At 49.1% G+C, this 25,051-nt stretch overlaps 2 protein-coding genes across 4 annotated transcripts in view; both read left to right on the top strand.

Moving 5' to 3' along the window:
• Positions 1-4,520, top strand: part of MIER2 (MIER family member 2) — a 28,074-nt gene extending 23,554 nt beyond the window's left edge. Inside the window, exons 11-14 of the mRNA XM_087816573.1 lie at positions 970-1,094; positions 1,213-1,337; positions 2,666-3,095; positions 3,496-4,520. Coding sequence (XP_087672699.1) covers positions 970-1,094; positions 1,213-1,337; positions 2,666-3,095; positions 3,496-3,517 — 702 coding nt within the window. The 3' untranslated portion in view covers positions 3,518-4,520. The remainder of the gene's footprint in view (positions 1-969; positions 1,095-1,212; positions 1,338-2,665; positions 3,096-3,495) is intronic.
• On the top strand, positions 3,580-23,401 carry PLPP2 (phospholipid phosphatase 2). Of its 3 annotated transcripts, XM_016214848.2 has the most exons (7): positions 10,471-10,527; positions 13,479-13,630; positions 13,854-13,940; positions 14,085-14,131; positions 16,378-16,435; positions 16,693-16,869; positions 17,144-23,401. In XM_016214848.2, exons 1-7 carry the CDS (start codon positions 10,476-10,478, stop codon positions 17,291-17,293), a joined length of 723 nt encoding a protein of 240 aa, XP_016070334.1. In that variant the 5' UTR covers positions 10,471-10,475; the 3' UTR covers positions 17,294-23,401. The 3 variants fall into 3 exon arrangements, with proteins under 3 accessions (XP_016070336.1, XP_016070334.1, XP_016070333.1); XM_016214850.2 differs by lacking the exon at positions 10,471-10,527 and adding an exon at positions 3,580-3,657 and having other exon boundaries at positions 13,854-14,131; XM_016214847.2 differs by having other exon boundaries at positions 13,854-14,131.
• Positions 23,402-25,051: the final 1,650 nt, after the last annotated feature.

Here is a 25,051-nt window from a genome sequence, read left to right as displayed (position 1 = left end):
TATCACACGTATTTTAAGTTTGTACCTACCCTTGCCCCATGGAGGCTGTGATGCTCTCACTCCTAGTCAGACCCGTGATGCAGAAGGGTGTCATTGGGAAAAGGGAACAGCTCCTGTGTGCCCTGGTTCCCAGCCTGCCCCCTGGTTCTCAGGCCTCCCTGAGCTCTGTTGTCTATCCCTCATCTTGGGGACTAGCAGGGGTTCTCACACATTGTAGCTGCAACACAGCCCTGGCCTTGCTGTGGGGGCTCCTCCAAAGTGAAGATGTCCCAGGTTTGCCAGGTTGCATCCAGCTCCATGTTGGACTGTCCCTTATCTTTCTAGGGTGCTTGTGTATGTGATTTGAGCCTGGGGTTCATGAAGCCCTAGTGTGTCCTTTAATGGCATCTCATGTGCTTATAGATAGCTCTCCCTTGGGGTGGTAGTGATGTTCTGTGCGAAAAGCAGGCTCTGCCAGGTTGCACGTTGCCCTCTCTGGGTGGGGGCTCTGTCCTTGGTGTTTCCCTTGGGGTGTTAGTGATACTCCTTGCTTTGTGGGAAAAGTGGACACAGCCAGGTTGCATGCTATTCTCTGGGTGGGGGGCTCTGTCCCTGGTGTCTGCATGAGGGCTCGTCATTCCCCCTCTACTAGGCAGGGGATGAGGTGGACACTGCAGTCCTTGGGAGCTTAGCGAGGTCTGGGGCGAGGGGGCTACACACTGGACACGTGGACCCAGGAGTAGGATCCCATGTCAGCAAGTGGTTGATCTCTCTGAGATTGGGGTGCCATCATGTTTAGGGCAAAGGGATGAGCCCCAGACATGGTATTGGCCTGTGAGCCTTAGATGGGGGCTGGAGGTGGGTGCAGAGGACACTGGGGGTGTGGGCAGGGTCTTTGAGAGCAGTAGTTGCCGTGACTTGTTCCTGCTATCCTGGGAAGCGGAGGGGGCTGGTCATGTGGGGCCCAGATGACACCGCACTGTCCCTCAGGTGCGTACACGGTCTGTGGGCGAGTGTGTGGAGTACTACTACCTGTGGAAGAAGTCCGAGCGCTATGACTACTTCTCCCAGCAGACTCGGCTGGGCCGGAGGAAGTACGGCCCATCAGGAGCCACGTATGTGCAGCGGGCTTCCAGCAGGACCTGGGGTCGGGAGGACTGGGGGTCCCAGGGAGCACCTCCCACCTGAGGCAGCTGTCCCTCTGCAGTCCCCCATGGTGCCCTCTTTCCACAGGGACACAGACCAGGACCTAGATGGCAGTGACCCCGATGGCCTTGCCCGTCCCCGCTCCTCACCTCCCCTGCCCCCTGCTGACGGCCTAGGCTCTGAGCAGGACCCCCTGACACAGATGCACATAGGTGAGAATGTGGGATGGGCCCATACCCTTGGGGGAGCATCCTTGTAACTGGCACCAACCTGTGCCAGTGGACACTAAGGAGCAGGTATCTGGGAACCATTGTCACTTTACCCCATGAGGTTTTACACATGTGAGTGGCAATAGGGGCTTGTTGGCTTTCCATGTGGAGGGGAACCGTGTGTGCCCTGCAGCCCAAAGTAGGGGCTTCTCTTTGGGCCCCAGGTGGTGGAGGCTTGTCTCTGGGCCCCAACTGGTTGGTGGGGCTCCTCTCTGGGCCCAAGGTATGGGTACTCCTCTCTGGACCCCAGGTAGTTGCAGGGGCTCCTCTCTGATCTAGGTGGTTGGGGTGCTCCTTTCTGGGCCCCATGTCCAAGGACTTCTCTCTGTGTCCCTGATGGTTGAGGGGGCTCCTTTCTGGGCCCCTGGTGGTTGGGTGGGCTTCTCTCTGGTCCCTAGGTGCTTGAGGAGGCTCCTTTCTGGCTCCAGGTTGGGGACTCATCTCTGGGTACTGGGTGGTTGGGAGGGCTCTTTTCTGGCCCCTGGTTGGGGGCCTCTTTCCAGGTCAGGGATCTTCTCCCTGAGCCCCAGGTTGAGGAAGCTCCTTTCCAGGCTCCAGATTGGTGATTTCTCTCTCGGCCCCAGATCAGGGGGCTTCTCCCCAGGCCCAGGTTGGGGGGCTTTCTGGGACTCAGGTGAGGGTTGCTTAGCCCCAGCCACATGTGGGAGGTTTGGGGGTGTCTGAGCCCTCCTCCAGCATCCTGGGCCTAGAGCAATGCCAGAGCAAGATAAGGCCTAGTTCATGACTTCAGTTTCTGAAGTTGACCGCAGAGGGAAGAACAAGGACCTTTGCTCTCTAGGTCTGTTAGACTCGGGTTTAGATTGTCCCCTGGTTCCAGAATCTGATTGGTTCTGTGGTTTGTGTGGAAGGGCATCCACATCTACCCATTCAGGTAACTACCTGTCATGCACCTGTACACAGAGCTCCACAGTCCACATTTACTCTGACTGCAGTGTGCTCAATCATTTTTGTTGTTTTGAACCTGTTGTGTTCTGTTCTGTTTGAAAAACGGGAGTCACAACCTTCCAAGGCAGGGTCTTAGCCTGGGTGCACAGTTTAGTATAACTGGTTTCTTTTGTGTTCAGTGTATTTTATGTATTTGCATGAAAACATCTGTGAAGAAGGGTTTATAGGTTTTGCTGTCCCTGCCAGAGGTTTGGCCGGAGCCTGCATAGGTTGCAGCCTGAAGGCAAAAAGTGTGATTTTAAGCGAGTGCACCTTAGCCAGTAGATCCTGGGAGGGCTGGCCTCAGCTGTGTTCTCCCCCTATAGAGCCACTGAGTGTGGACAGCATGGCTGGCAGTCTTGGTGAACCTGAGGAGGGCTCCAGCGTCCTCTCGTCCTCGGAGCCAGGGCCCTGTCTGTTCCAGCAGCTGGACGTGCCTCCAACTGTGCCCCTGCCCCAGCGGCCCCCAGCCCTGGCCGAGCCAGCCTTCTGCCCCTCCGCTGCAGCTGCTTCAGAGCCCAGCACCAGCTCGAGACTGGCTGTGGACTTGGCCTTGCCTGGGGCCCTTCCTGAGGAGCTGCCCCTGGTCTCCAGCCACATGGATATGGATGGAGAGCCTGAGGAAACTGTGGCCCCTGCACAGGTGGCCTTGTCGGTCACTGAGTTTGGACTCATTGGCATTGGGGACGTGAATCCTTTCCTGGCTGCCCACCCAGCGTGCCCAGGCCCTGGGCTGCACTCGGAGCCCCTGTCACAGTGAGTGCAGCCCCCACCCTAGGGACCCCCAGCCTCAGGATAGACTGAGGAGAGTGGGAGGGGTCTGCCCTGAGGGCCCGAGGGTGGTGTGGCCCCATGGAGCAGGCTGTTTGTTTATTTAGTTTTATTCTCTACTTTTAATTTGGCTTATTTATTTTTTTGACTAGGTAATACATTCATATGGTTCAAAACCCAAAAAGGTACAAATGGGGCCAGTGCTAGTTTCCTCCTACCCCTGTCCCAACCACCAGCCCTCCCCAGGCACACGTGAAAACACGGTCTGCTGGGGGAGGCGAGGTTGGGAGCCATGTGTTCGGCCCACAGCTCTCAAGCTCTGCAGTCTGTGGGACTGGACTGACCCTTTCCTTGGTGTTTCTCTCGGTCTCTCCCCTCACTGCAGCTGTAACGTGATGACCTGTTGATTCCTGGCCACAGGCAGGCGTGTGTGGCCTAGACTGGACTTGGGGCCACTGTGGGGCCTGCTTCTGTCAGTCTTCCCGACTCTTTTCCTCGTGGGCCTCTGGTAACGCCATCTCTGCTTCAGAACCCTTCAAGGACTAGGGTGAGCAGTGGCAGGGCTATTAGCCCTGCCCCTCCCCACACACAGACCGGCACTCTCAGCGCCTGGCACCACTGCCTGGCTCCAGGCTGCCACCCACCGTGGGACCTGTTGGGCAGCTGGGTGCAGAGGGCCTGGCGCCCTCTAGCCAGCAGAGGCAAGGAAAGGCATCTCTGCCCGTCAGGGAGATGGGGAGACAGGGCAGGACGCCGCCCCCCCACCAGCAGCCTCCACCCAGGGAGCCCCCAACACTCTGCTTGGCTCTGTCTCTCCACACCTGTTAGGGCCATGGGCTTCCCCAGCCCAGGGGTTGGTGGGCAGCTGCTACTCGGTGCCAAACCCCACGGGGCACAGAGCCATATACCTCGACGTTGGCCCCGCCCCACCTTTGACCTCACCCACTCTATCCACTTCAGGAAATGCCGCACTTTACACCCACCTGCCTCCTCTCGCTCTCTGCCCCAGGGCCTCTCAGCAGGGTTGTGTGGGCATGGGTTCCAAGAGACAGGTGACTTACACCCCCCTGTAGCCTGCAATGCCGAGGGCCAGGTTCCAGCCTATTTTCCTGACCCTGCAGGTCGTATTTCTGTTGAAGCTTCCCAGCAAGATGGTTTGGGGTCCTGGTCCTTCTCTTCCCCCACCTCCCTTGTTTTATTTATGTTTCTGTTTACAAATTGGAGTGGGGTCCTCCAGTGGGGCAGGGCAGCACTCCCCAGCCCCTGGGTGTCACCAGGAGAGTTTTGGCTTGAGCCCATCTGCAGAGTTGGACTCAGACTTCCCTGTCACCCCACCAAGGACCACACTGTGAAGTGATAACTGCCTTGAATCCCTTGCTGTTTTATTTATTAAACTTGATTTGAAGCCCGTTGGGTGCCTCGTGGTGGATTTGGCAGGGCGTGAGGAGGTGCTAGAGAACCACAAGTCATCCTCATTACTTGGTTACTTGGTGGACTCTGTACCAGGCATTGTTCAAGGATCTGGGCTAAGTCATAACTGAGAGGGTATGGGGGCCATGGCCCATATTATGAGTGATGTGAGGGAGGTGTCAGTTAAAAGGAGGGGTCATTTAATCTGGATCCTGAAGGAGAATCATCTTGTTTTGGTGAGGGCCAGTGTGAGTCAGGCTGAGGTCACCACCAACGCAGAGGTAGGCAGAGGCCAGAGACCCAGGATGGAGGTGGAGAGTGGGAGGGAGAGCAGCTGAGGGGCTGGGTGGGCCAGCCAGCAGGTTTTGTCCTGAAGCCCCTGGAGGGGTAAGCAGGGCCTGGGTCAAGATGTGGTTTTCAGAGCTTCTTCACTGGTTGTGCAAATAGGCTGGGCAGGGGAAGGGGACATGCTGGGAGGGGACAGGCCTGGACCAAGAGAGTGGAGGCCAAGGGCAGATGGGTCAGGGGCTGGCTGTGCTTAGGTGTGTCGGAAAGCCAGGCATCTCCTGAAATTCGGGGCTTAGTCCTTTAAAGCTGGTTGTGCCAGCACTGGGAGCAGGTGCACTTGGTGGGCAGGATGCCGGGGACTTTAGAATGATTTTCATTGGAGTTTTTAGTCTATTTTCATTTTCTTGAAGTATTTTAGAGCTGTTACTTTACTGTGTTCTTTCTGGTTTGCTCTGCTTCTGAGAAAGCTGCTGTTGTCTTTGCCTTTGTGTGTGTTTTTACTCTGACTGCTAAGATTTGTATCTTTTTTTTAAATTTTATTTTTCAATTACAGTTCACATTCAATATACAGTTTAGTGGTTTTTCTCCCTGGCTTTGAACATTTTGATGTATAGTCTTTTCAGATTAGCTCCTTTCACTAGGTGACATGTAGATTCCTCCACGTCGTCTTGTGGCTCCCATAGCTCATTCTTTTTATTGCTAAGGAACATTCCATCATCAGATGGACCACGGTTTATCATCCACTCACCTGCTGAAGGAAGTCTCAGTTGCTTTCATGTTTGGGCACTTGTGCAGATTTTTTGTTAGGACACAAGTTTTTAACTCCTTTGGGTAAATACCCAGGAGCTGAATCTTACGGTAAGAGTGTTTTCAGTTTAGTCAGAAACCACCAAACTGTCTTCCAAAAGGGCTGCACCATTTGCATTTGCACCAGTGGTATAGGAGAGTTCCTGCAGCCGGCTCCAAGGCCTTGCTGGCAATGTGTGTTGTCCTCAGTTTGGATTTCGGCTGTTCTGATAGGCGCGTGGTGGTATCTCATCATTTGCTTTAGCCTTTAGAGATGGGCCTGCAGTTTTTTCCACAAATGCTCTTCACTCACTCTCACTGGATTCCACCTTTGTTTTTGAAACACTTTTTTTTTTTTTCCAGGATCAGCATTTTAAAGATGTTCCATTGACTCCTAGTTTCTAATGAGAAAGTCATTCTTGTGTTTTCCTAAATGAGACCCATCTGTTTTCTTTGTGATTTCCTTTTTTGTCTGGATACCAGCATTTGAGTGTGATGTACCAAGGGTAGATTTCCACATGGAACTTTTTGGGCCTGAGTGCTGCCTTGCATTGATGTTGGGGCATCTTGGCTCTTACTTCTTCAGCCCCCTTCTTTCTTCTCCTTTCGGGCCTCCAGTTACACAGGAGAACATTGAGTATTGTCCCACAGATTTTCGTGTATTTTATTTCTGTGTTTCTATTTGTGGTTTTTTGTTTTTTTTTAATCCTCACCTGAGATTATTTTTTTCCATTGCTTTGCAGAGAGAGTGGAAGAGAGAGAAAGAGAAAGAGAAACATCAGTGTGAGAGAGACCATCGATTGGTTGCCTCCCACACACGCCCTGATTGGGGCTGGGGATTGAGCCCACAGCCGATGAAATACGTATATGCCCTTGGCCAGAATCTAATCTGGGACTCACAGTCCGAGGGCTAACTAACCGCTGAGCCAGACTGGCCAGGTCCTTTGTTTCTATTTGGATAGTTGCTATTGACTGGTCTTGAGGTCCCTGGTCCTCTTTTCTACAGTTCCATACTGCCATTCAGCCCATCCCACTGTATGTGTGTATTTTCATTTCTCTGTTGAAATTCTCCATGTTTTTCACCTTTTCTTTTATATTCTTTAACGTCTATAAGATCCTATGGTAACATTATTCCCGGGCTGCTATGAGGAGCACGTTGAGGTTGTGGGTGCCTGGCACATTAGTGCCCCTTGAATGTCTGGAGGTTGGGGCCAGGCTGTGGCTTTGCCGCACTGTCCAGCAGAGGCTTCTCCTGCCCCACCACCCTGGAGGTAGTTTGGAGTCTGCAGCCTTTCCTGATCGTGGGGCCCAGTGGTGGGGGCTTGGAGTAAAATACCCCAAAATACCACCCCAACCTTGAGCAGTAGCCCAGGAGGGTTGGGGATCACTCAGGAGCTGGGCTATCTATGAAGATAACTCTTGTAAAAGGAATAAGCTGCTCATGGCCTCATCCTGTAAATGCCCAGTCCACACTGAGCCCCTGGAGCAACAGTCACTTTGGTCACTTGCCCTGTTCTAGATTCAGGTTGTGTGGCACTCAGGGATGGCAAAGTCCTTGTGTGTATGCAGGTCTGGGATTCTGACTCAAAGGCGACCCCAGGCACCTCCACCTCCACTCTGTTCTATTCAGTTAGCCGTCCAATACTACTCTTCCCCTCCCCCCCATTGCTTTTCAGAGAGAGTGGAAGGGAGAGAGAAACATTGATGTGAGACAGACAGATCAATTGATTGCCTCCCTCATAGGCCCTGACCTGGGCTGGGGATTGGGCCTGCAACCAAGATATGTGCCCTTGGCTGGAATCGAACCTGGGTCCCTTCAGTCCGCAGGCCAACGCTCTGACCACTGAGCAAAACCGACTAGGGCCCAATAGTGCTTCTTAGTGAGACTGAGGACCATTCACCCACGTTGCCTTCCCTTCCCAAACAGAGGCACAGTCTCGACTGCAGGACCCTCAGCAGGGCTTAAAGCCGCCAGTCTGGGAGCCAACTCCCAGTGTGGTCTCTTTGAGCCCCAAGAGAAATAAAGAAAGAGGCGGGAGTGGTGGCTGCACTCAAGTGGCACCTATGGTATGCCAGGTACCTTTCTGCCCACTTGCCAGACTTCTCTCCCTTAATTTTCACAATACTCCTTTTGGAAACCAACGTGGGGTCCCTCAGGTTGCACTGAGGCAGTAGGTTGATGAGAACTGACAACCTGAGCCCTGAGTGTCACAGTTTGGGAGTGACCAGGCACCACAGAGGTCTCTAGGGCATCTCTAGGGCAGATGGGCATGGTCTCACCCGCTACTGTCAGTCTCCCAGCTTTGCCATCTGCAGGTGAGGGAGAAGCCATCTAGTTCTGGCTCCCAGCCCAGGCTCTGTACCTTGAGCAGGCCTCGCTGGCTCGGTTTCTCTAAAGGGCCAGGTGTGAAAGCTTCTCGAAGTGGGAGACCCCAGCTGGCAGGTGTAGAAGCCCTCACCTCAATCCTAACTAATCCTAATCTGCACTGCTCTGTTAGATTTTAATCCTGACCCTGCCCAGATATTTTAAGAACAGAATGAGATTGAGGTCAGTGGAAAGGGGAGAATGAGATTGAGGTCAGTGGGGAGGGGCCGATAGCCATACCAGCTCCAGCCTCATCCTCTCCCTCCAGCCACACTCCTCTCTCCCTAGGGACCAGGCCATTCCCCTTCCCACCTACAGCCTCTGCCTGCGGGAGCCTCTCCTGGAGACTCTCCTGGGTCTGACCTTGCAGCACCCACCCAGGCTGTCTCCACCACCACACGCCCCACTTTGGCGGTGTCTTACAGTTTACCCCCCCCCCCCAGCACGCAGTAGGTGCTCAATAAAGAACCCTGAATTTCCTTGATTCCAATACAATGCTGCATCTTCTCTAACTGGAAGTTTTGATAGGCTGCTAACACAGCGGTAGTCACCTGATTGAAGCCAGGTTAAAGTGAAAAAAAGTGCGATAATGATGCCAGCTAACATTTAAGTAATGTTTTTGCCAGGCTCTTCAATGTTTTATCAAGTAATTCTCACAACAACTCATTCAGTTTGCATGGTATGAATGAACGAATGAATGATGGGAATTAGAGCCTGGGAGGGCCTTTCTGTGGGGCCCGCTCCACCCCATGAGTAGTAGCAGTAGACGCCAGTGAGCAGAACCCCAAGCATACTGGGGCCAGAGTCAGGCCAGGAGGTGATGCGGAAACCAGGATCCATCTGAGCCTAAAACTGGGCCCTTGCGATAGCCCCACCCCTCCCCAAACTTCAGGAAAACCCTCCGGGCAATTATATCTGATTCTCCCGGCTGCCTTGCAGGAAGTCTCCGGGCTACTTCAACTCCCCAGCCTGTGTGGTTGGAAAGGGGGGTTGGTTGCTGGTGATTTCCCTTCCATACAGTCTTCACTACGCTGCAAACGGAAAATCCAGGTCCAGAAGTTTCCAGGGAGGACCTTGCCATGTCCTGGGAGTGGGCTGAGTTATTTTGAGTGTGTGTGTGGGTGGCAGCGCCCTGCTTAAGGAAAGTTGATCAGGGCGCAGGGGACTTGACTCAGACGCTTGCTCGCTCCCCCAGTTCTGCCATCTGGACAGTGGCCAAGATGCAGAGGTCTGTTCATCCTTCCAGGAAGCAGGGTCGAGGGATCTCTGAGTTGAGTTCAAGTCCCAGCTACTTGACTTTGGGCCAAGAGCTGCCCATCTCTGGGCCTGACTCCCTTCATCTCTAAAAAGGGCCGAGAACATCCTCTGCAAGATCACTGGAGGTGGTGGGGTGGTGAATGTGGTTTAGAGGCCAAGGGCATGGGACCTTGGGGCCAGACCACCTGGGTTCCAATCCCAACCCCCTTCTAGCTGTGTGACTTTGAGGGTAACTAAACCTCTTGCCTGTCAACTGTACTGCCAGATCAAGGCAGGGCTCTCCAGGAGGTGGTCACACTCCCCAAGGCCTCAGGTTGCAGCCAAAAGAATCCAGTATGGTGTATGGACACTGAGGGTGGATGTAATGGACCCCTCCGGTCTCAGTTTCACTGGCTTGGTTCTTACCCCCAGGTGCCTCCCAGCTCAGGGCTCCCTGGGACCTGTGGGGAGCAGGGCACAAACCCAAACTCACTCTTTCCAGGTGTGAGAGACTTTCTGCCTCCTGGCACCTCTGCTCTTCTGTCATATGGGGACAGTAAGTGCTACATAGCAAAAGTGCCTGGCACAATCTCCAGGGTGGGTGTTGAGGAATCTGATCTTCTAAGCTGCCAGGGGTGGCAGAACCGCAGAAAAACCTCTGCAATTAAGCCTCAACACCCCATCAATTTTTAGGCACTGATTCAGGATATTGAAATGTACACGGAATGAGTGTCCATCTCCAATGAGACCGAGGATCAGAGAGGAGCCTGCGGGGCTTATCCGGTGGAGCCCGAGCTCCTCCACACCCTGCAGTTCTGCTGGGGCTGCCAATTCACCCCTCACTCATTCTTTCCTTGTCACCTCACCCCACCGTGTCCCCGTCTCCTGGACTCAGCTGGCCCTGTCCATGTACCCGGGGCACGGACGCTCTGGGTGGCCCTGGGTTCGCTGTCCTTGAGCCGTAGCCTCCGGGCTCAATGGGAGTCCGGGGGTAACTGGGCGCTGCAGACCCCTACCAGTTCGGAGACCCCCTCCTCCATACCCCGCGTCCCCAGCCGCGGTGTGCACGCTCCACCTCACTCTTTCCAGCGCGCCGCGGGCGGGGCAGGGGCAGAGTCCGCCCCCTCCCCTGGGGCTGCCCCGCCCCGCCGGTCTCTCCCCTCCCCTCCCCTGCAGGGCCAGGCTCTGCGGCCATGTGACCCTGCGGCTGGGCCAGGACGGGACGGGACGCGCTGGGACTGGCGTCGCTGGTCGCGGGCGCTGCCCGGGGCGGGGGCGGCATGGAGCGGAGGTGGGTCTTCGTGCTGCTCGACGTGCTGTGCGTGCTGGTCGGTAAGAGCCGCGGGAACCCTTGCGTGTGGGGGGGATCCCTTCCCGGGTGGTGCTCGCCCGCACCCCCGCGAAAGTTTGTAGGACGCGGGAGGGCCTGTGATTCCCCCACCACTCGAAGGAACCTTATAGAGGGGTGACTCAGGGGAGAACCCTCGGCGCACCTTCGCCGGCGTGCGCCTTCCCAGCCTCAGTTTCCCCCGCTCGCACCGGGTTCAGGAGTGGATCATGAGCGGCGCTGGGGTTGGCACCCCCCAACCCCCACCCCGCCCGGGGCAGCAGGAAGTCACCGCCTGGGCTGCGAGTGCCCAGCTCGCGCCGCGCCCCCCTTTCCCCGCCGCGCCCGACTGGGGCGGTGATTCACGCGGGCGGTGGCCCCGGTAGCGGCGGGGCGGGGCGGGGCCGGGGGGGGGGGGGGTGCGCTTCAGGTCCAGCGTGGAGGACCTTAACACTGCCGGCCCAGGACCCGCCTTCCCACTGGGCTCGGGGAGGGCTGAAGCCTGCCCTGGGACGCACAGCTCTTCGGTGGGATTTGAACCAGCGCAGGCCGGGAGGCACGGAAAGAAAGCTGGGCCCCGGGCTGCGGATGAACCGCGGGCTTGGGGCAGCGTGACCAAACCTGTTGGGCGGCTTTTCGGGCCAGGCTGTCGGAGGGGGCAGCCCAAGGCCCCTTTCCTTCCCCTCCCCTCCCCTCTCCCAGGGTCCCTGGAACAAAGGCTGAGTGTTTGCTCTGAGGCTGGGAGGGCAATGGCCCCGGAATTATACCCGCTGCGGGGGGGGGGGGGGGGGGGGGGGCGGAGGCCTCCGGTAAAATTCTCCCGCTGCTACCCGTCTGGTTCTTGCTCCTCGGACCTGCACGGAGGGAACCCAGAGACCGAGGGATGGAAGGTCCAGTACTGATGGATGGCAGAGGCCAGGCCCTCCTCCCATGTCCCAGATGAGACCCCTTTTGGGATGGGCCAAGTGGCGGCAGGAAGAGGTCCCCTGAGCACCATATCCTGAGCACCTGTGTTATTTATTTAAATATTTGTGTGGCACTTACTGTATACTAGGCGCTAAGCAACATGCAAATAATTAAACCCTTTCTTCCAAACAGCCTGTGAGGGACAAGCTCTTATAATCCCCAATTTCATCCCAGAGAGGTCACAGGGGAGGCAGAGCTAAGATTAGGTCATGTGTTGCTGCTGTGTGCCAGGAGTTGGCTCAGGCAGACCGTCCTCCCTATTCTAGAAGATTCAACACATAAACAGTTCAGTTTTTGTTTGTTGTTGTTAATCCTCACCAGAGGATATTTTTTCCATTGACTTTTTTAGAGAGACTGGAAGGGAGGGAGTGGGAGAGAAAGAGAAACGTTGATTGGTTGCCTCCTGCAGGTGCCCAGACCAGGGCCAGGCATGAACCTGCAACCCAGGTACCTGCCCTTGATCAGGAATCGAACCCACGAATCCATTGGTCCTTACTGGCCAGGGCTGCAGTTGACTTGATTTCTCAGCATCTTCTAGCCCTGCCCCCGAAGCCAACACACACACACACACTCACAAGTTTGGTAGTCTCTTTCTTGGCCTCTGTACCTCCACCTTGCCCTCATTCACAGTAGCCAGAGGGATCCTATGAAAACATGCTCCCTTCCTCTGCTCCAAACCCTTCTGTGCCTCCCGCCTCACTCACAGCAAGATTCACATTCTTATAATGTCCTCCATCCTCTGACCCCAACACAGTCTTTCCCAATCCTCCAACTCCCCAGACATGGTCGCACCTCTAGACCTTCGCACTGGCTGTTCCCTGTGCCTGGCACTCTTCCCCAGATGTTCCTGAACTTCGTCGTCTCCTAGCCACCTTCTCTGTGACCTACTCTGCAATCCCTAGTGAAAGCTGCAGCCACCTCTCTGATTCCAGTGGTCACTTACTCTTTATTTCTAACCAATCTCAGCTCCCTGTTTTCTTCACTGAGTCTTTCCCCAGACTCATCATCAAAGGTGCTCAGCATCATCACTAAAGGGTCCCGGAGGCCCTAGAATTTGGCCTATTGGGAGGAGTTGGCCCTGCTGTCCCGCTCCTCTGGAATTCAGGCCCCAGAAGAGCCACACCCTTTTACACTTGTCACCTGCCCCGCCAGGGGCAAAGGACATCCTGCTGGAGTTTGTCTCTGTGCACCTACTCCATAGAGCAGGGATCCCTGTATGGGAAGGGGGGAAGGGTTTTGGCTCAGCCAGGTCCCAGTGCCTGGGTGACTTAATCTTTCATAATTTGGTCATGACTGTGTCTTCGGACTTAGCTCCCAGGTCTGGTCTGTCTTGGTTACTGTGTGGTAGGCTCAGGGACAAAGGAGAATGTGGGCATCTTGACTCCAAGAGCAGGAAGCCCTTCCTTCTTAAAACAGATGCTTATTAAAATAGTACCTAAGCTCCTGGGACTCAGCCTTGAGCATGACAGCCCCTCTCAGGTGCTCACAGATGGGTGGAGGAGGGGATTCAATAAACTGTCAATGATTACATAATTACATACAAGGTCAAGAGAAAGGAAGAACTGAGGTTTCTTTCCAGGAGGGTGATTACTTGGGTGGGACAGTTGGGACGGGGGAATGGAACTGAGACCAGAGGGAAGTTAGTTGTTTTGGGTAGAGAGAGAAGGACATGTGCAAAGGTCCTGGGGTGGGTGCTTTCTGGGTTTGTTCAAGGAACTGAAAGGATGGAGGGATGTGAAGGGAAAGGGTAGGAGACGTGGGATCGGGGTTAGACAGTGGGCCTGGGGTTAGACATGTGGGACTTTGGTGTTCATCTGAGGAGACAGGGAAGCCTGAGGGGGTTTTAAGGGTGGACGTGAAGGTGAGGAAACCAGGAGGGAGGCTAGGCAGGTGTGCAAGCTCCAGAAGAAGGCTGGTCCATGTGGCCCAGGGTATGGCTGGTGCTAGGGGAGAAACATGTGGCTACATGGCTTCTCTCTCCCACTCCCAGCCTCTCTGCCTTTTGCCATCCTGACGCTCGTGAATGCCCCGTACAAGCGAGGGTTCTACTGTGGTGATGACTCCATCCGCTACCCCTACCGTCCAGACACCATTACTCACGGGCTCATGGCCGGGGTCACCATCACTGCCACCGTCATCCTTGTAAGGCAGGAGGGGCTTGTAGGGCGGGGGCATCACGTATCTGCCCTGGGTGGTACTTGTGGGGAAGAGGACCCCTTCAGAGTCCCCAGTTCCCTAGTGGCCTCAGGGAAGCCAGAAATCCTAAACCCCTTTCAGTGGGAAGGGACTGAGCCAGTGCCTGGTGGAGACCCCACAGTTGCTGCTCTGGCCCTGCCCTGAAGCATCTTGGCTGATCCCTTTGCAGGTCTCAGTGGGAGAAGCCTACCTGGTGTACACGGACCGCCTCTATTCCCGCTCCAACTTCAACAATTATGTGGCTGCTGTCTACAAGGTGCTGGGGACATTCCTGTTTGGGGCTGCAGTGAGCCAGTCCCTAACAGACCTGGCCAAGTACATGATTGGCCGGCTGCGGCCCAACTTCCTGGCAGTTTGCGACCCTGACTGGAGCCGTGTCAACTGCTCCGTCTATGTACAGGTGGAGAAGGTGTGCAGGGGAAGCCCTGCCAACGTCACTGAGTCCAGGTGGGTGCTGGATTTGCAGCCTTCACTCTGGGTGATGCTGGGGGAGCTCAAGCCATAGACACTTCCACTCCCCGGGGGGAGCGGGTGCTGGAGAAGGGCCCTCAGAAGCTGGATGTTGAAGAATGAATTGCCAGATGGAGGACAAAGAGGTAACTCACTGGGCAGAGGACAGGGTGGGATGGCCAGGAGGTGCCTGTGGATGTGGGTCTTGCAGACAGGGAGGCAAGGTGGGGCTGGGGGTGTTGGGCCCTGGAGCAGAGCAGTCAGTGTTAGGAGGGTTACCCACCTCCCCTAAATTTCAGGTCCCATTCTCATGCTTTTGCTCTGTCCTTTCACCACTTCTACTGATAAACTTTTCACTTAATTGACTTATTTTTCTATTTAAAAACTTGAAATAAAATTCACATAGCATAAATTCACTAATGTAACCATTTTAATGTGTATAGTTCATTGATTTTTAGTACATTCAGTGTTGTGCAGTCATCTCCACTATTTTATTCCAGAATATGTTCATTACACCAAAAAGAAACTCCTATGTCCATTAGCTATCTCCCCCTCCCCCAGCCCTTGTTAACCACTAACCTATTTTCTATCTCTATGGAGTTACCTATTTTGGACATTTCATATGCATGGAATCATATGTGGCCTTTCTTGCTTGGCTTCTTTATTTTTATTATTATTTTTTTAATCCTCATCTGAGGATATTTTTTCCATTGCCTTATAGAGAGAGTGGAAGGGAGGAATGAAGGGGGAGGGATGCGGGTGGGGAGAGAGAGAAACATTGATGTGAGAGAGACACATTGATTGGTTGCCTCCCGCACACACCCCGACCAGGGCCAAGCCTGCACCTGAGCTATGTGCCCTTGGCCAGAATGGAACCCAAGCCCCTCAGTCCTTGGGCTGACACACTAACCACTGAGCCACACCGGCTAGAGCTAAAGTTAAAAATTTTAAAAATCTAATCTCTAATCTTTACCTTTTAGATAATTTAATACATTTACATTAATGTAATTACTGATAAGGAAAAACTTATTATCTACATATTATATATATTTTTTGTTTTGCTTGTTTTTTAATTTCTCCATTACTGTCTTTTCTGTTAAATAGGTATGTCCTATGCAAAAAGTTTGCAGATATATAGTGCTATATGTGTGTGTGTGTGTGTTATATTATGACCCCCTTTGAGGTTATTGTCAAAAATTATATCTTTCTACATTGTGTGCTATCAACATATATATATATATATATATATATATATATATATATATATATATATATATATACTGTTTTATGCAGTTTTTAAAATTGAAGTATAGTAACATTTATATTAGTTTCAGGTGTACAACAGAGTCATTTGATAGTTTTATTTATTGTGAAATGATCACCACAGTAAGTCTCATTTACACTGTTAGCATATATGCGGTTGTTTCTTTTTTAATCATATAGAAAAAAACCAGGAATTATAAACCAAAAATACATTAATAGTGATGTTTCTATTTTGTAATTACCTTTACTGGTGTTTTTTATGTCTTTGTGTTGATTTGAGTTACTGTCTAGTAGTATCCTTCATTTGTCCTGGAGGGACTCCCTTTTAGCATCCCTTGTAGGGCAGGTGGATGAGCATTGAATTCTCTGGATCTTTGTTTATCTGGGAATGTCTTAATTTCTCCTTCATTTTTAGAGGATAATTTTGCTAGATATAGAATTTTTGGTTGGCAGGTTTATTTCTGTTTTAGTTCTTTGAATGTGTAATTTAGCACCTTCTGGCATGCATGGTTTCTGATAAGACATCAGCTGCTAATCTTATTGAGGGTCCCATGTACACAATGAGTCTCTTCTCTCGTCTGCTTTTAAGAATGTCTCTGATGTATTTTTGGCAGTTTGATTATAATGTGTCTCTGTGTGAATGTCTTTGAATTTATCCTACTTGGAGTTTATTGAGCTTCTTGAGTGTAGATTAAAGCTTTTCATCATGTTTGGAGATTTGTCAGTCATTATTTCTTCAAATATTCTATCCAAACCCTTCTCTCTCTCCTTTCCTTTTGGGACTCCCATTATGCCTAACACTAGCCATATTTCCATGTAAAATTCTCCCTTAGATTGTGGGAAGCTCAGTGGAAGGGGACAGGAGACAAGGAGGGTGTTTAAGGTAGAGATGCTGAGTAAGCTGTCTGGTGTCTGACTTTGGGCCCTCAGGCTCTGTCCTCTGCACAGCCTTCCTAATGCATTGTCTTCTCCTTTCTTAGATTATCTTTCTACTCCGGACACTCCTCCTTTGGGATGTACTGCATGATGTTCTTGGCGGTGAGTTGGTTTTTCTGTGCCTTGCTTGGTGTGGAACTGTGGCCAAGTCACTCCCCTTTGCTGGGCCTCAGTTTCTGCATCCATAAAACAGGGTGGGTAGAGGATGTGATTGGTTGGGCTAAGTGGTTTATTCATAAAAACTGGAGTACCTGGGTATTCTGGTTCTGTACTCTTGGCCTCAAGGCTACCATCTGTGAATTGGCCATGGGGTGAGCCTGGCAGGCTCCTGGGCTCATGGCTGCTCTCTGGCTCCCCAGCTCTATGTACAGGCGAGGCTCTGCTGGAAGTGGGCACGGCTGCTGCGGCCCACGGTGCAGTTCTTCCTGGTGGCCTTTGCCCTCTATGTGGGCTACACCCGCGTATCTGACCACAAACACCACTGGAGTGATGTCCTCGTGGGCCTCCTGCAGGGAGCACTGGTGGCCTGCCTCACTGTGAGCTCCTGGGCCCCAATTCTTTGCCCTGGGAACTGCTTACCCTCTTTCTCCCTTTTATAGGTCCTAGTCTTCTCTACTCCTGTCCTTCCCCTAAGAACCCAGTCTTCCCCTCCTAGGTTCTGCTTTTCTCATTGCCCCCACCACAATACTCCTCTTGGGTCCTACCACCCCTCACCCCCCACTTCCTTCCCAGGGTCCCATTCCCCACCCCCCTCACCTCGGTCCCAGTCCTACCTTGCCCAGCTAGCTTTCACCTCCTTTCCTTACCCAGGTTCGCTACATCTCTGACTTCTTCAAAACCCGGCCCCCACAGCGCTGTCTGGAAGAAGAGGAGCTAGAACGGAAGCCCAGCCTGTCACTGACACTGTCCCTGGGCGAGGCTGACCGCAACCACTATGGGTACCCAGTGTCCAATTCCTGAGGCTGGAAGCCGCCCAGACAGGGCCTCTACCTAGAACTCTGGCTGTGGGTTGGTATGTCCATGGTGCTGGCAGGGCCTTCACCTAGGATGGTGATGAGGGCTCTGGACAGGCTCCAGGTACTCCAGGCTGGTTCCCAGAGGGGTTTCTATTAAACCTACCTCCTGTGCACTGGACCAGGGGTTTGGGGGTGCCCAGGATAGCCCTAATGTTTGGATGGGGACCCTCCATTATGAATAGAACTCCTTCAGTAGCCCTTCTTCTGTTGGCCTAGGGAAGGGACCAAGAGATCTGGATAAATGCTGTTTTTGTAAAATGTAATGTATATGTGGATTTTTAGTAAAATAGGGCATTTGCTTGACAAACGTTATCAGCTCCTCTGTTCCTTATGGCCATTCTAAGGACTATACCTACAGTAGAGGGGGAGAACCCTCCCCTGTCAGCAGCTCAGCTGAGCTCAGGTATCGGAGTAGCTGGTGAAGTCAACAAGCTAAATGAAAGTAACAGCTAAGTCTTTAATCAGTCATTTTTCAAATGGCCCTGGTTCCTTTTAGTACAGAATGGTATTAAAAACTTACATCATGTGGGAGCTAAATGTGCTAGGTGACCATGCAAGGAAGTGTATGCATGTATTCCAACCTACGTATACACACCTAATTATAAAGATTTCTATGTGGAACTGTCTGTATCCATATTAAGCTAAAGATGAATTTATACTGTTGTCTCCAGCCTGACCCATTATCACACGGATATTGTAACCTCATCTTGACCAGGGTTTGAACCCACAACCTTGGTGTATCAGGACGATGCTCTAACCAACTGAGCTACCAGGCTAGGGTCATCTGTATTTATTTAATTCATTGCTCCAGTCCAAATTATGTGTAGAGTGGTTTCAGAATCATAAACTACCCCCAAGGGAAATAAATTTATAAAATAGAGTCCGCTGTTTATGTACATTTTGCTTTAGTCCATAGATTCTGTTCATTTTCAAAGTTAACTTTTGCCCCACCACCTATAGTGAGTTTCTTTCATACATTTCTAATATAGTTGCATCCTTTGGCACATTCTGTGACACTCCTACATCCTAAATAACTTAATTTGAATATATTATGATTTACTCTTTGGGCTGTAAAAAACTATGGGTTTTCTAAATGTACAACGGCAGATGTCTGTCACTAAAGTATCCTGTGGAACACTTCAGTCCTCCCACACCATGATTTACCATCTCTAGTTTTGCCTTTTCCAGAATGTCATATAAATGGGGTCATACTGTATGGAGCCTCTTCATACAGGATTCCTTTACTTAGTAGTATACTTTAATATTCATCCATGTCTTTGTATGGGTTTGTTTACATAAGAAACATCCAAGCCTGTAGATAATTTTTGTAAGAGATTATTTGAGACAAAACTGACTATTGTTGCCAGGAAGCAAGATCTCAAATGCACCTGAGATCAACAGTTTTGCAGCTTCCCTTACACATTTGGAATTAAGGAGGAAGATTAAATGAAGGTGGGAGAAAGCAAGGAGGGTGTGGGTGAGGTATTGGATACAGGATATTTAACAAGATTACATTCTCTTTTGAGGCTAGTTATACTCATTTCAAAGGTGGGTTAACCTGGATGCACAAAAACAATGGACCGCTGGTTTAAGACAAAGAAAGAGAAAACCTTTTACTAGAAAAGTTATATGCCTAGGACGTTACTACCCACCATGACCTTCTGAGTTAGGAATTTGTGATCAGATCTCCCAGTGAGGTTACTTTTGGTAGAACCCCTTTTTCTCCCCCAGGTTGGTGGTTCATTCCTTTCTATTGTGTTCCATTGCTTGTATAGGAGAGGGAAAATAATTTCTCTCTATTCTTCTAGGTTCTTGGCTGAGATTCCTCTGTGATAAAGACAGGTTAACAGGAGAAAACCAAGTTTATCTACCCGAGTAACTCCCTGAAATAGTCCAAGTCATCACCTTAGATACCATCTTAGCTAAAAATGAAAGAAAGATGTTGGGGTAGGGAGGATGCCACTTATGTCAGGTTATCCAGCAGAAGAGTAAACAAGGGTATGGTTGTTAATACAGGTTTAGGTCTGGGCCTTCTTCATCGAAGAGTCTTGAGATTGTCATCCTTCCCGATATGGAGGGAGATGCCCTTACACATGGAGATTTCCCTTATAAATGTAAATTCACCTCACAAAAGAGCAACAGAGATTCTGCTATGTCTACTTTTAAAAGAAAAATCAGCTCAAAATAATCCTAATGAAAAAGAGGCATATTTTGGTGTGGCTTGTTCTGCCTTCCTCCACGTGGATGCACCTCAACTTGCTTATGCGTTCATCTACTGAAGGACATCCTAATTGAAGTGTTTAGCCAATATGAATAGAGCTGCTGTGCGTAATTCCATGATAGTTTTTGTTTGGACATAGTTTTTAAAGCAATTACAGAAACACTAGAGGTACAGCTGTGTGTGGGATCTTAAGGTGAGACTTGTAAATCTTTGGAAAAACTGATGAACTATCTTCCAAAGTGGCTGTATGTACCACCAATAATGAATGAGAGTTCCTGTTCTTCACCCTCTAGCAATCGGTGTTGTCATTATTATTTTTTGGAGTTTAGCAATTCTAATAGGTTTTTATTGATATCTCATTGTTTTAATTTATGGTTCCCTCATATATGATGAGCTTATTTTGTAAACGTATTTACTACCTGTATATCTTCTATATCTTTGGTGAGGTATCTATTCAGATCCATACCCATTTTTAATGGGGTTGTTTTAGAGTCCTTTGTATATTTTGAGTAGAAATCCTTTATCAGATATGTTTTTACAAATATTTCCTCCCAGTTTGTGGCTTGTCTTGGCTCTCTGAACAAGGTCTGTCACAGAGCAGAAGTTTTAAATTTTATAAAGTCCATGTTCTTCTTTTTCTTTTGTGGTAGGCTTTTGGTGTTGTGTGTTAAAACTCGTCACCAAAGCCAAGGTCATGGAGATTTTCCTTTATGTTTTCTTCTTGATATTTTATACTTTTGCATTTAAAATTTTCTGTGGACAGTTTTGAGTGCAATTTGGTGTATGCTGTAGCTTGTGTCTACATTCGTTTCATTCCATATGGTTTCCAATTAATTACACCTTAACTGTTTTTGGAGGTCATGAGATCTATGACTTCATTTCAGTTTGAATTTCCCAAATTTAATAGATTCAGCTGGACTGCTCTAAGAGGGCGTGGCCTCCACTGAACTGTGAGCAAGACGCATCCCTGCACTGCCCCGCGGGCCTGCAGGGGGCACCCAGCCCACCTCTCTGACCCTGCTGGCACATGTGCATTCTGTGTACTTGTCTTCACCAAGCTGAGCTGAGTCTCCTCAGAATATATGTAGGAGACTCACTCCACCAGAGCTTCTGGACAATGTGGGTCCATGTCTGTGCTGAGGTAGCTTGGTTTACCTCTGCACCCACCCTGGAAACGCCGCAGTGGGAGGAGAAGCTTCCTGTGTGCAAAGACTGCTTAGAGGAGAGGAGTGTGCTGGTCTTCAGACGACCCAGGAGAGGAAGGGCTTGATATTGAAAATTGTTGGTGGTTAAATGTGTGGTGTAACCAGTATGTTGTGGGCTTGGTTGTTTTTGCATGTGGCTGTCCTTTGTTACCACAGCCATTTATCAAGATTAACTTCTGGGTTGTCCATTCTGCTCCCATTGACCTGTGTGTATTTTTATGCCAGTACCAACATGTTTTGGTGATTATTGCTTTGTAATGTAGTTTGAAGTCAGGGATCGTGATACCTCCAGCTTTGTAAAGAACAAAGATTTCTTTGGCTATTTGGGGTCCTTTGTGATTCCAAAAAATGTTAGGATTGTTTGTTCTATTTGTGAAAATTCCTTTGGAATTTTGATCAGGATTGCATTCAAAATGAGGATTACTATAGGTAGAATGGACATTTTAATGATATTAATTCTTCTAATCCATGAGCATGGGGGATATCTTTTTATTATTTGTATCTTCCTTTTCTTTCATCAATGTCTTACAGTTTTCAGTGTATGAATCTTTTGCCTCCTTGGTTAAATTTATTTCTAGTTATTTTGTTCTTTTCAGTATAATTGTATATGGGATTATTTTCTTAATTTCTCTTTCTGATGGTCTATTATTAGTGTATAGAAATACAACTGATTTTAGTATGATTTTGTATTCTGCAAATGTAATGGATTTGTTGAGTAGTTCTAACAGCTTTTTGGATGTGGAGTGATGTGGAAAATTGGAATTAAAAAATCCTGCTGTACCACATCCCAGGTCATCCATGATACCTGAAGTATAGTGGCTACTAATATAATCTTCCCACAGTGCCTCTTCATGACAGGTGAACTGCTGCATGGGTGATTAGCTTCACCACTTCGGGTGAACTGGGTCTGCATAGGGCTTGGCCTGTATAACAAACTTGGATCTCTGCTTTTCTGGCTGGTATTGACACGGGTGTTTTGAATAGTGATTTACTTTCCAGTAATTTAAAAAGTCCAGAAGAGGCCCTGGCCGGATGGCTCAGTTGGTTGGAGTGCCATCATGTACATCAACAGGTTTTGGGTTTGATTTCGGTCAGGGCACATACCTAGGTTGTGGGTTTGATCCCTGGTCAGAGTGCATCTGGGAGGCAAACAATCAGTGTTTCTCACATCAATGTTTCTCCCTTCCTCTCTCTTTAAAATCAATTAAAAAACCCCACCATATCCACAGGTAAGGATTAAAAATAATAAAAGTCCAGGAAAGTTTCAGTAGCAGTACAGATACTCTTTTCTCTGTACTCCGATTCTGCAGCTGTCATTGCTTTATCACATTTGCCATTTCACGTGAAGTACTGCAGTGTGTTTTATCCAGAACAAGTGCTATCCTGGGGAATCACCACATAACCCACAAGTGAGGAAATATGGTTTCCACATTATAATGTAATCCACAGTCCCAGGTCAACTTTCACCTCCTGTCCCAACTGTGTAATGCCTTTTTCCATTCTGATATGATCCTATTTTTCTGGAACTGTTACTGAGACTTTCCCTCATTTTCATAACCTTGATGGATTTAAAGCTCACAGATGACTCTGATCGGGGTGCCTGCTTCTGCCCAGCTTCCTTCACTTAGGATGTTTTCAGTGTTCATCCATGCTGAACATGTGTCAGTACTTATTTTTTTCATTGCGATTTATTATGTGCAACACAACATTTACCACAACATGAACTATAGAGTTCTATGGCATTAACTGCATTTACATTGTGCAAATATCAACACCATCCATCTTCAGAACTTTATTTTCCTCAAGTGGAAATGTATCCATTAAACACTAACTTCCCATTCCCCTCTCCTCCTGGTCCCTGGTAACCACATTCTATTTTCTCTGAATTTGATTTCTGCAGATACCTCATATAAGTGGAATCATACAATATTTTTCCTTCTGTAACTGTCATTTCACTTAGCATAATGACCCCAAGGGTCATCTACATTGTAGCCTGAGTCAGAATTTCCTGTTTTTAAGGCTGAATAATATTCCACTGTGAATATACCACATTTTGTTTATCCATTTATTCATTGATGGACACTTGGGCTGCTTCCACCTTTGGTTCATGCTGCTATGAATATGGGTGTATGAGTATTTGTTCATGTCCTTGCTTTCAAATCTTTTGGGTATGTGCCCTGAAGTAGAATTGCTGGATCATACGTTAATTTTATGTTTAAGTTATCTTGGAACTGCCAGTGGAGTTGTTGAACCATATGGGATTTTTTTTTTTGAGGAAATACCAAACTATTGTATACACAGAATACACCATTTTACATTTGCACAAGCAATGCTTAAGGGTTCTGATTTCTCTATGTCACTGTCAACATTTGTTGTTTTTAGTTTTCTCGATTATAGCCATTCTGTGTGTGAATGGGTATCACACTGTGGTTTTAATTTGCATTTCCATACTAAGGATGTGTAACATCTTTTTGTGTGCTTATTGACCATTTGTATGTCTACTCTGTAGAATGATCTTTCCAAGTCCATTTTAAAGATTTAGTTGTTTGTCTTTCTGTTGATGAGTTGTACAAGTCTTCATATATTCCGGATAATCAGAGATATAATATGCAACTATTTTCTTCCATTCTGTGGGCTGTCATTTCACTCTCTAGATAGCTTCTTTTTTTTTTAATACTCACCCGAGAAGGATATTTTTTCCACTAATTCTCAAAGAGAGAGAGAGAGAGAAAGAGAGAAAGACATCGATGTGAGAGATACATCCATTGCTTGCCTCCTGCACACACCCCAACCAGAGCTGGGGATTGAACCTGCAACCCTTCAGTGTGTGGGTCAATGTTCTAAACACTGAGCAATGCTGGCCAGGGTAGGCAATAAACTCTTTGACATTGGACTTAGCAATATATATACATATATACACATATATAAATTTTTTAGTTATTCCTCACCCGAGGATATATTTTTTCCCACTGATTTTCAGAGAGAGTGTAAGGGAGGGAAAGAAAGGAGGGAAAAGGGGGAGAGAGAGGGAGGGAGGGGGGAGAGAGAAACACGTCAGTGTGAGAGAAACACATTGATAGGTTGCCTCCCTCACGCATCCCTACCAGAGCTCTTGACCAGGAATGGAATCCATGACCCTTTGGTTCGTGGGCAGATGCTCTAACCACTGAGCAACACCAGCTAGGGCTGGTCTTAGCAATATTTATTTTTTGGATATGTCTTCTTGGGCAAAGACAATAAAAAGCAAAAATAAACAAATGGGATTATATTGAACTAAAAAGCTTTTGCACCTGAAAGGAAACCAAGAAAACAAAAAGGTAGTCTACTAAATGGGATAATACATTTGCAAATGATATATACTGTAAGGGTTTAATATCCAAAATATATAAAGAACTCATATAGCTCAACATTAAAAAAGCCCTAACTGCCCTACCCAGTTTTGGCTCAGTGGTTAGAGTATTGGCCTCTGGACTGAAGGGTCCTGGGTTCGATTCCAGCCAAGGACATGTACCTTGGTTGCAGGCTCAATCTCTGGCCCTGGTCTGGGTGCATGCAGGAGGCAACCAATCAGTGTGTTTATCTCACATCAATGTTCCTCTCTCTCCCTTCCACTCTCTCTAAAAAGCAATGAGAAAATATTCTCAGGTGAGGATTATAAATAAATAATAAAATCATGTTTAAAAAAAACCAAAGCCCTAACCAATCTGATTTAAAAGTGGGCAGAATACATGAATGGACATTTCTCCAAAGAGGACTTACAGATGACCAACAGACACATGAAAAGATGCTCAACATTACTAATCAGGAGTAGAGTTCCAGTCAAGATGGCAGAGTAGGTAAACGCTGTGTTTGTCTTCTCCCATGACATCAAAATTACAACTAAGTTATAAAACAATCAATCTGGAGAACCATCTAAAAACTAGCTGAGCCCTAGGCAGTTTTTCTCAGTGGTTAGAGCATCAGCCCTTAGACTGAAGTGTCCCAGGTTCAATTCCAGCCTCAGTTGCATGCTTGACCCCTGGTCTGGGGAGGCAACCAACTGATCAATGTGTCTCTCTCACATTGATGTTTCTCTCCCTCCGTCCCTCCTTCTCTCTCACTCCTCCCCCTCCCACTATCTCTGAAAAGCAATGGAAAAAATATCTTCAGGTGAGGAAAAAAATAAAAACTAGCTGAACAGAAGTCCTATAATTAAAGATAGAAAGAACAAGCCAGTCAAGACATAGGAGGGGCAGAGATGTGAAATGGGCTGGCCCCACATCAGATGTAGCAGTCG

This window comes from Miniopterus natalensis, chromosome 4 (assembly GCF_054644295.1).
Source record: "Miniopterus natalensis isolate mMinNat1 chromosome 4, mMinNat1.hap1, whole genome shotgun sequence".
NCBI lineage: Eukaryota > Metazoa > Chordata > Mammalia > Chiroptera > Miniopteridae > Miniopterus > Miniopterus natalensis.
Note: the sequence above shows the minus strand (reverse complement) of the source record. Positions and strands in the feature narration are given on the sequence as shown.

What these genes read in the sequence shown, in the direction of transcription:
- PLPP2 (XM_016214847.2), top strand. Translation starts at nt 10,476, where the DNA reads ATGGAGCGGAGGTGGGTCTTCGTGCTGCTCGACGTGCTGTGCGTGCTG. An exon ending in GCCAACGTCACTGAGTCCAG is followed by an intron (nt 14,132 to 16,377) that starts GTGGGTGCTGGA and finishes CTCCTTTCTTAG; the next exon opens with ATTATCTTTCTACTCCGGAC. An exon ending in CACTGGTGGCCTGCCTCACT is followed by an intron (nt 16,870 to 17,143) that starts GTGAGCTCCTGG and finishes TTCCTTACCCAG; the next exon opens with GTTCGCTACATCTCTGACTT.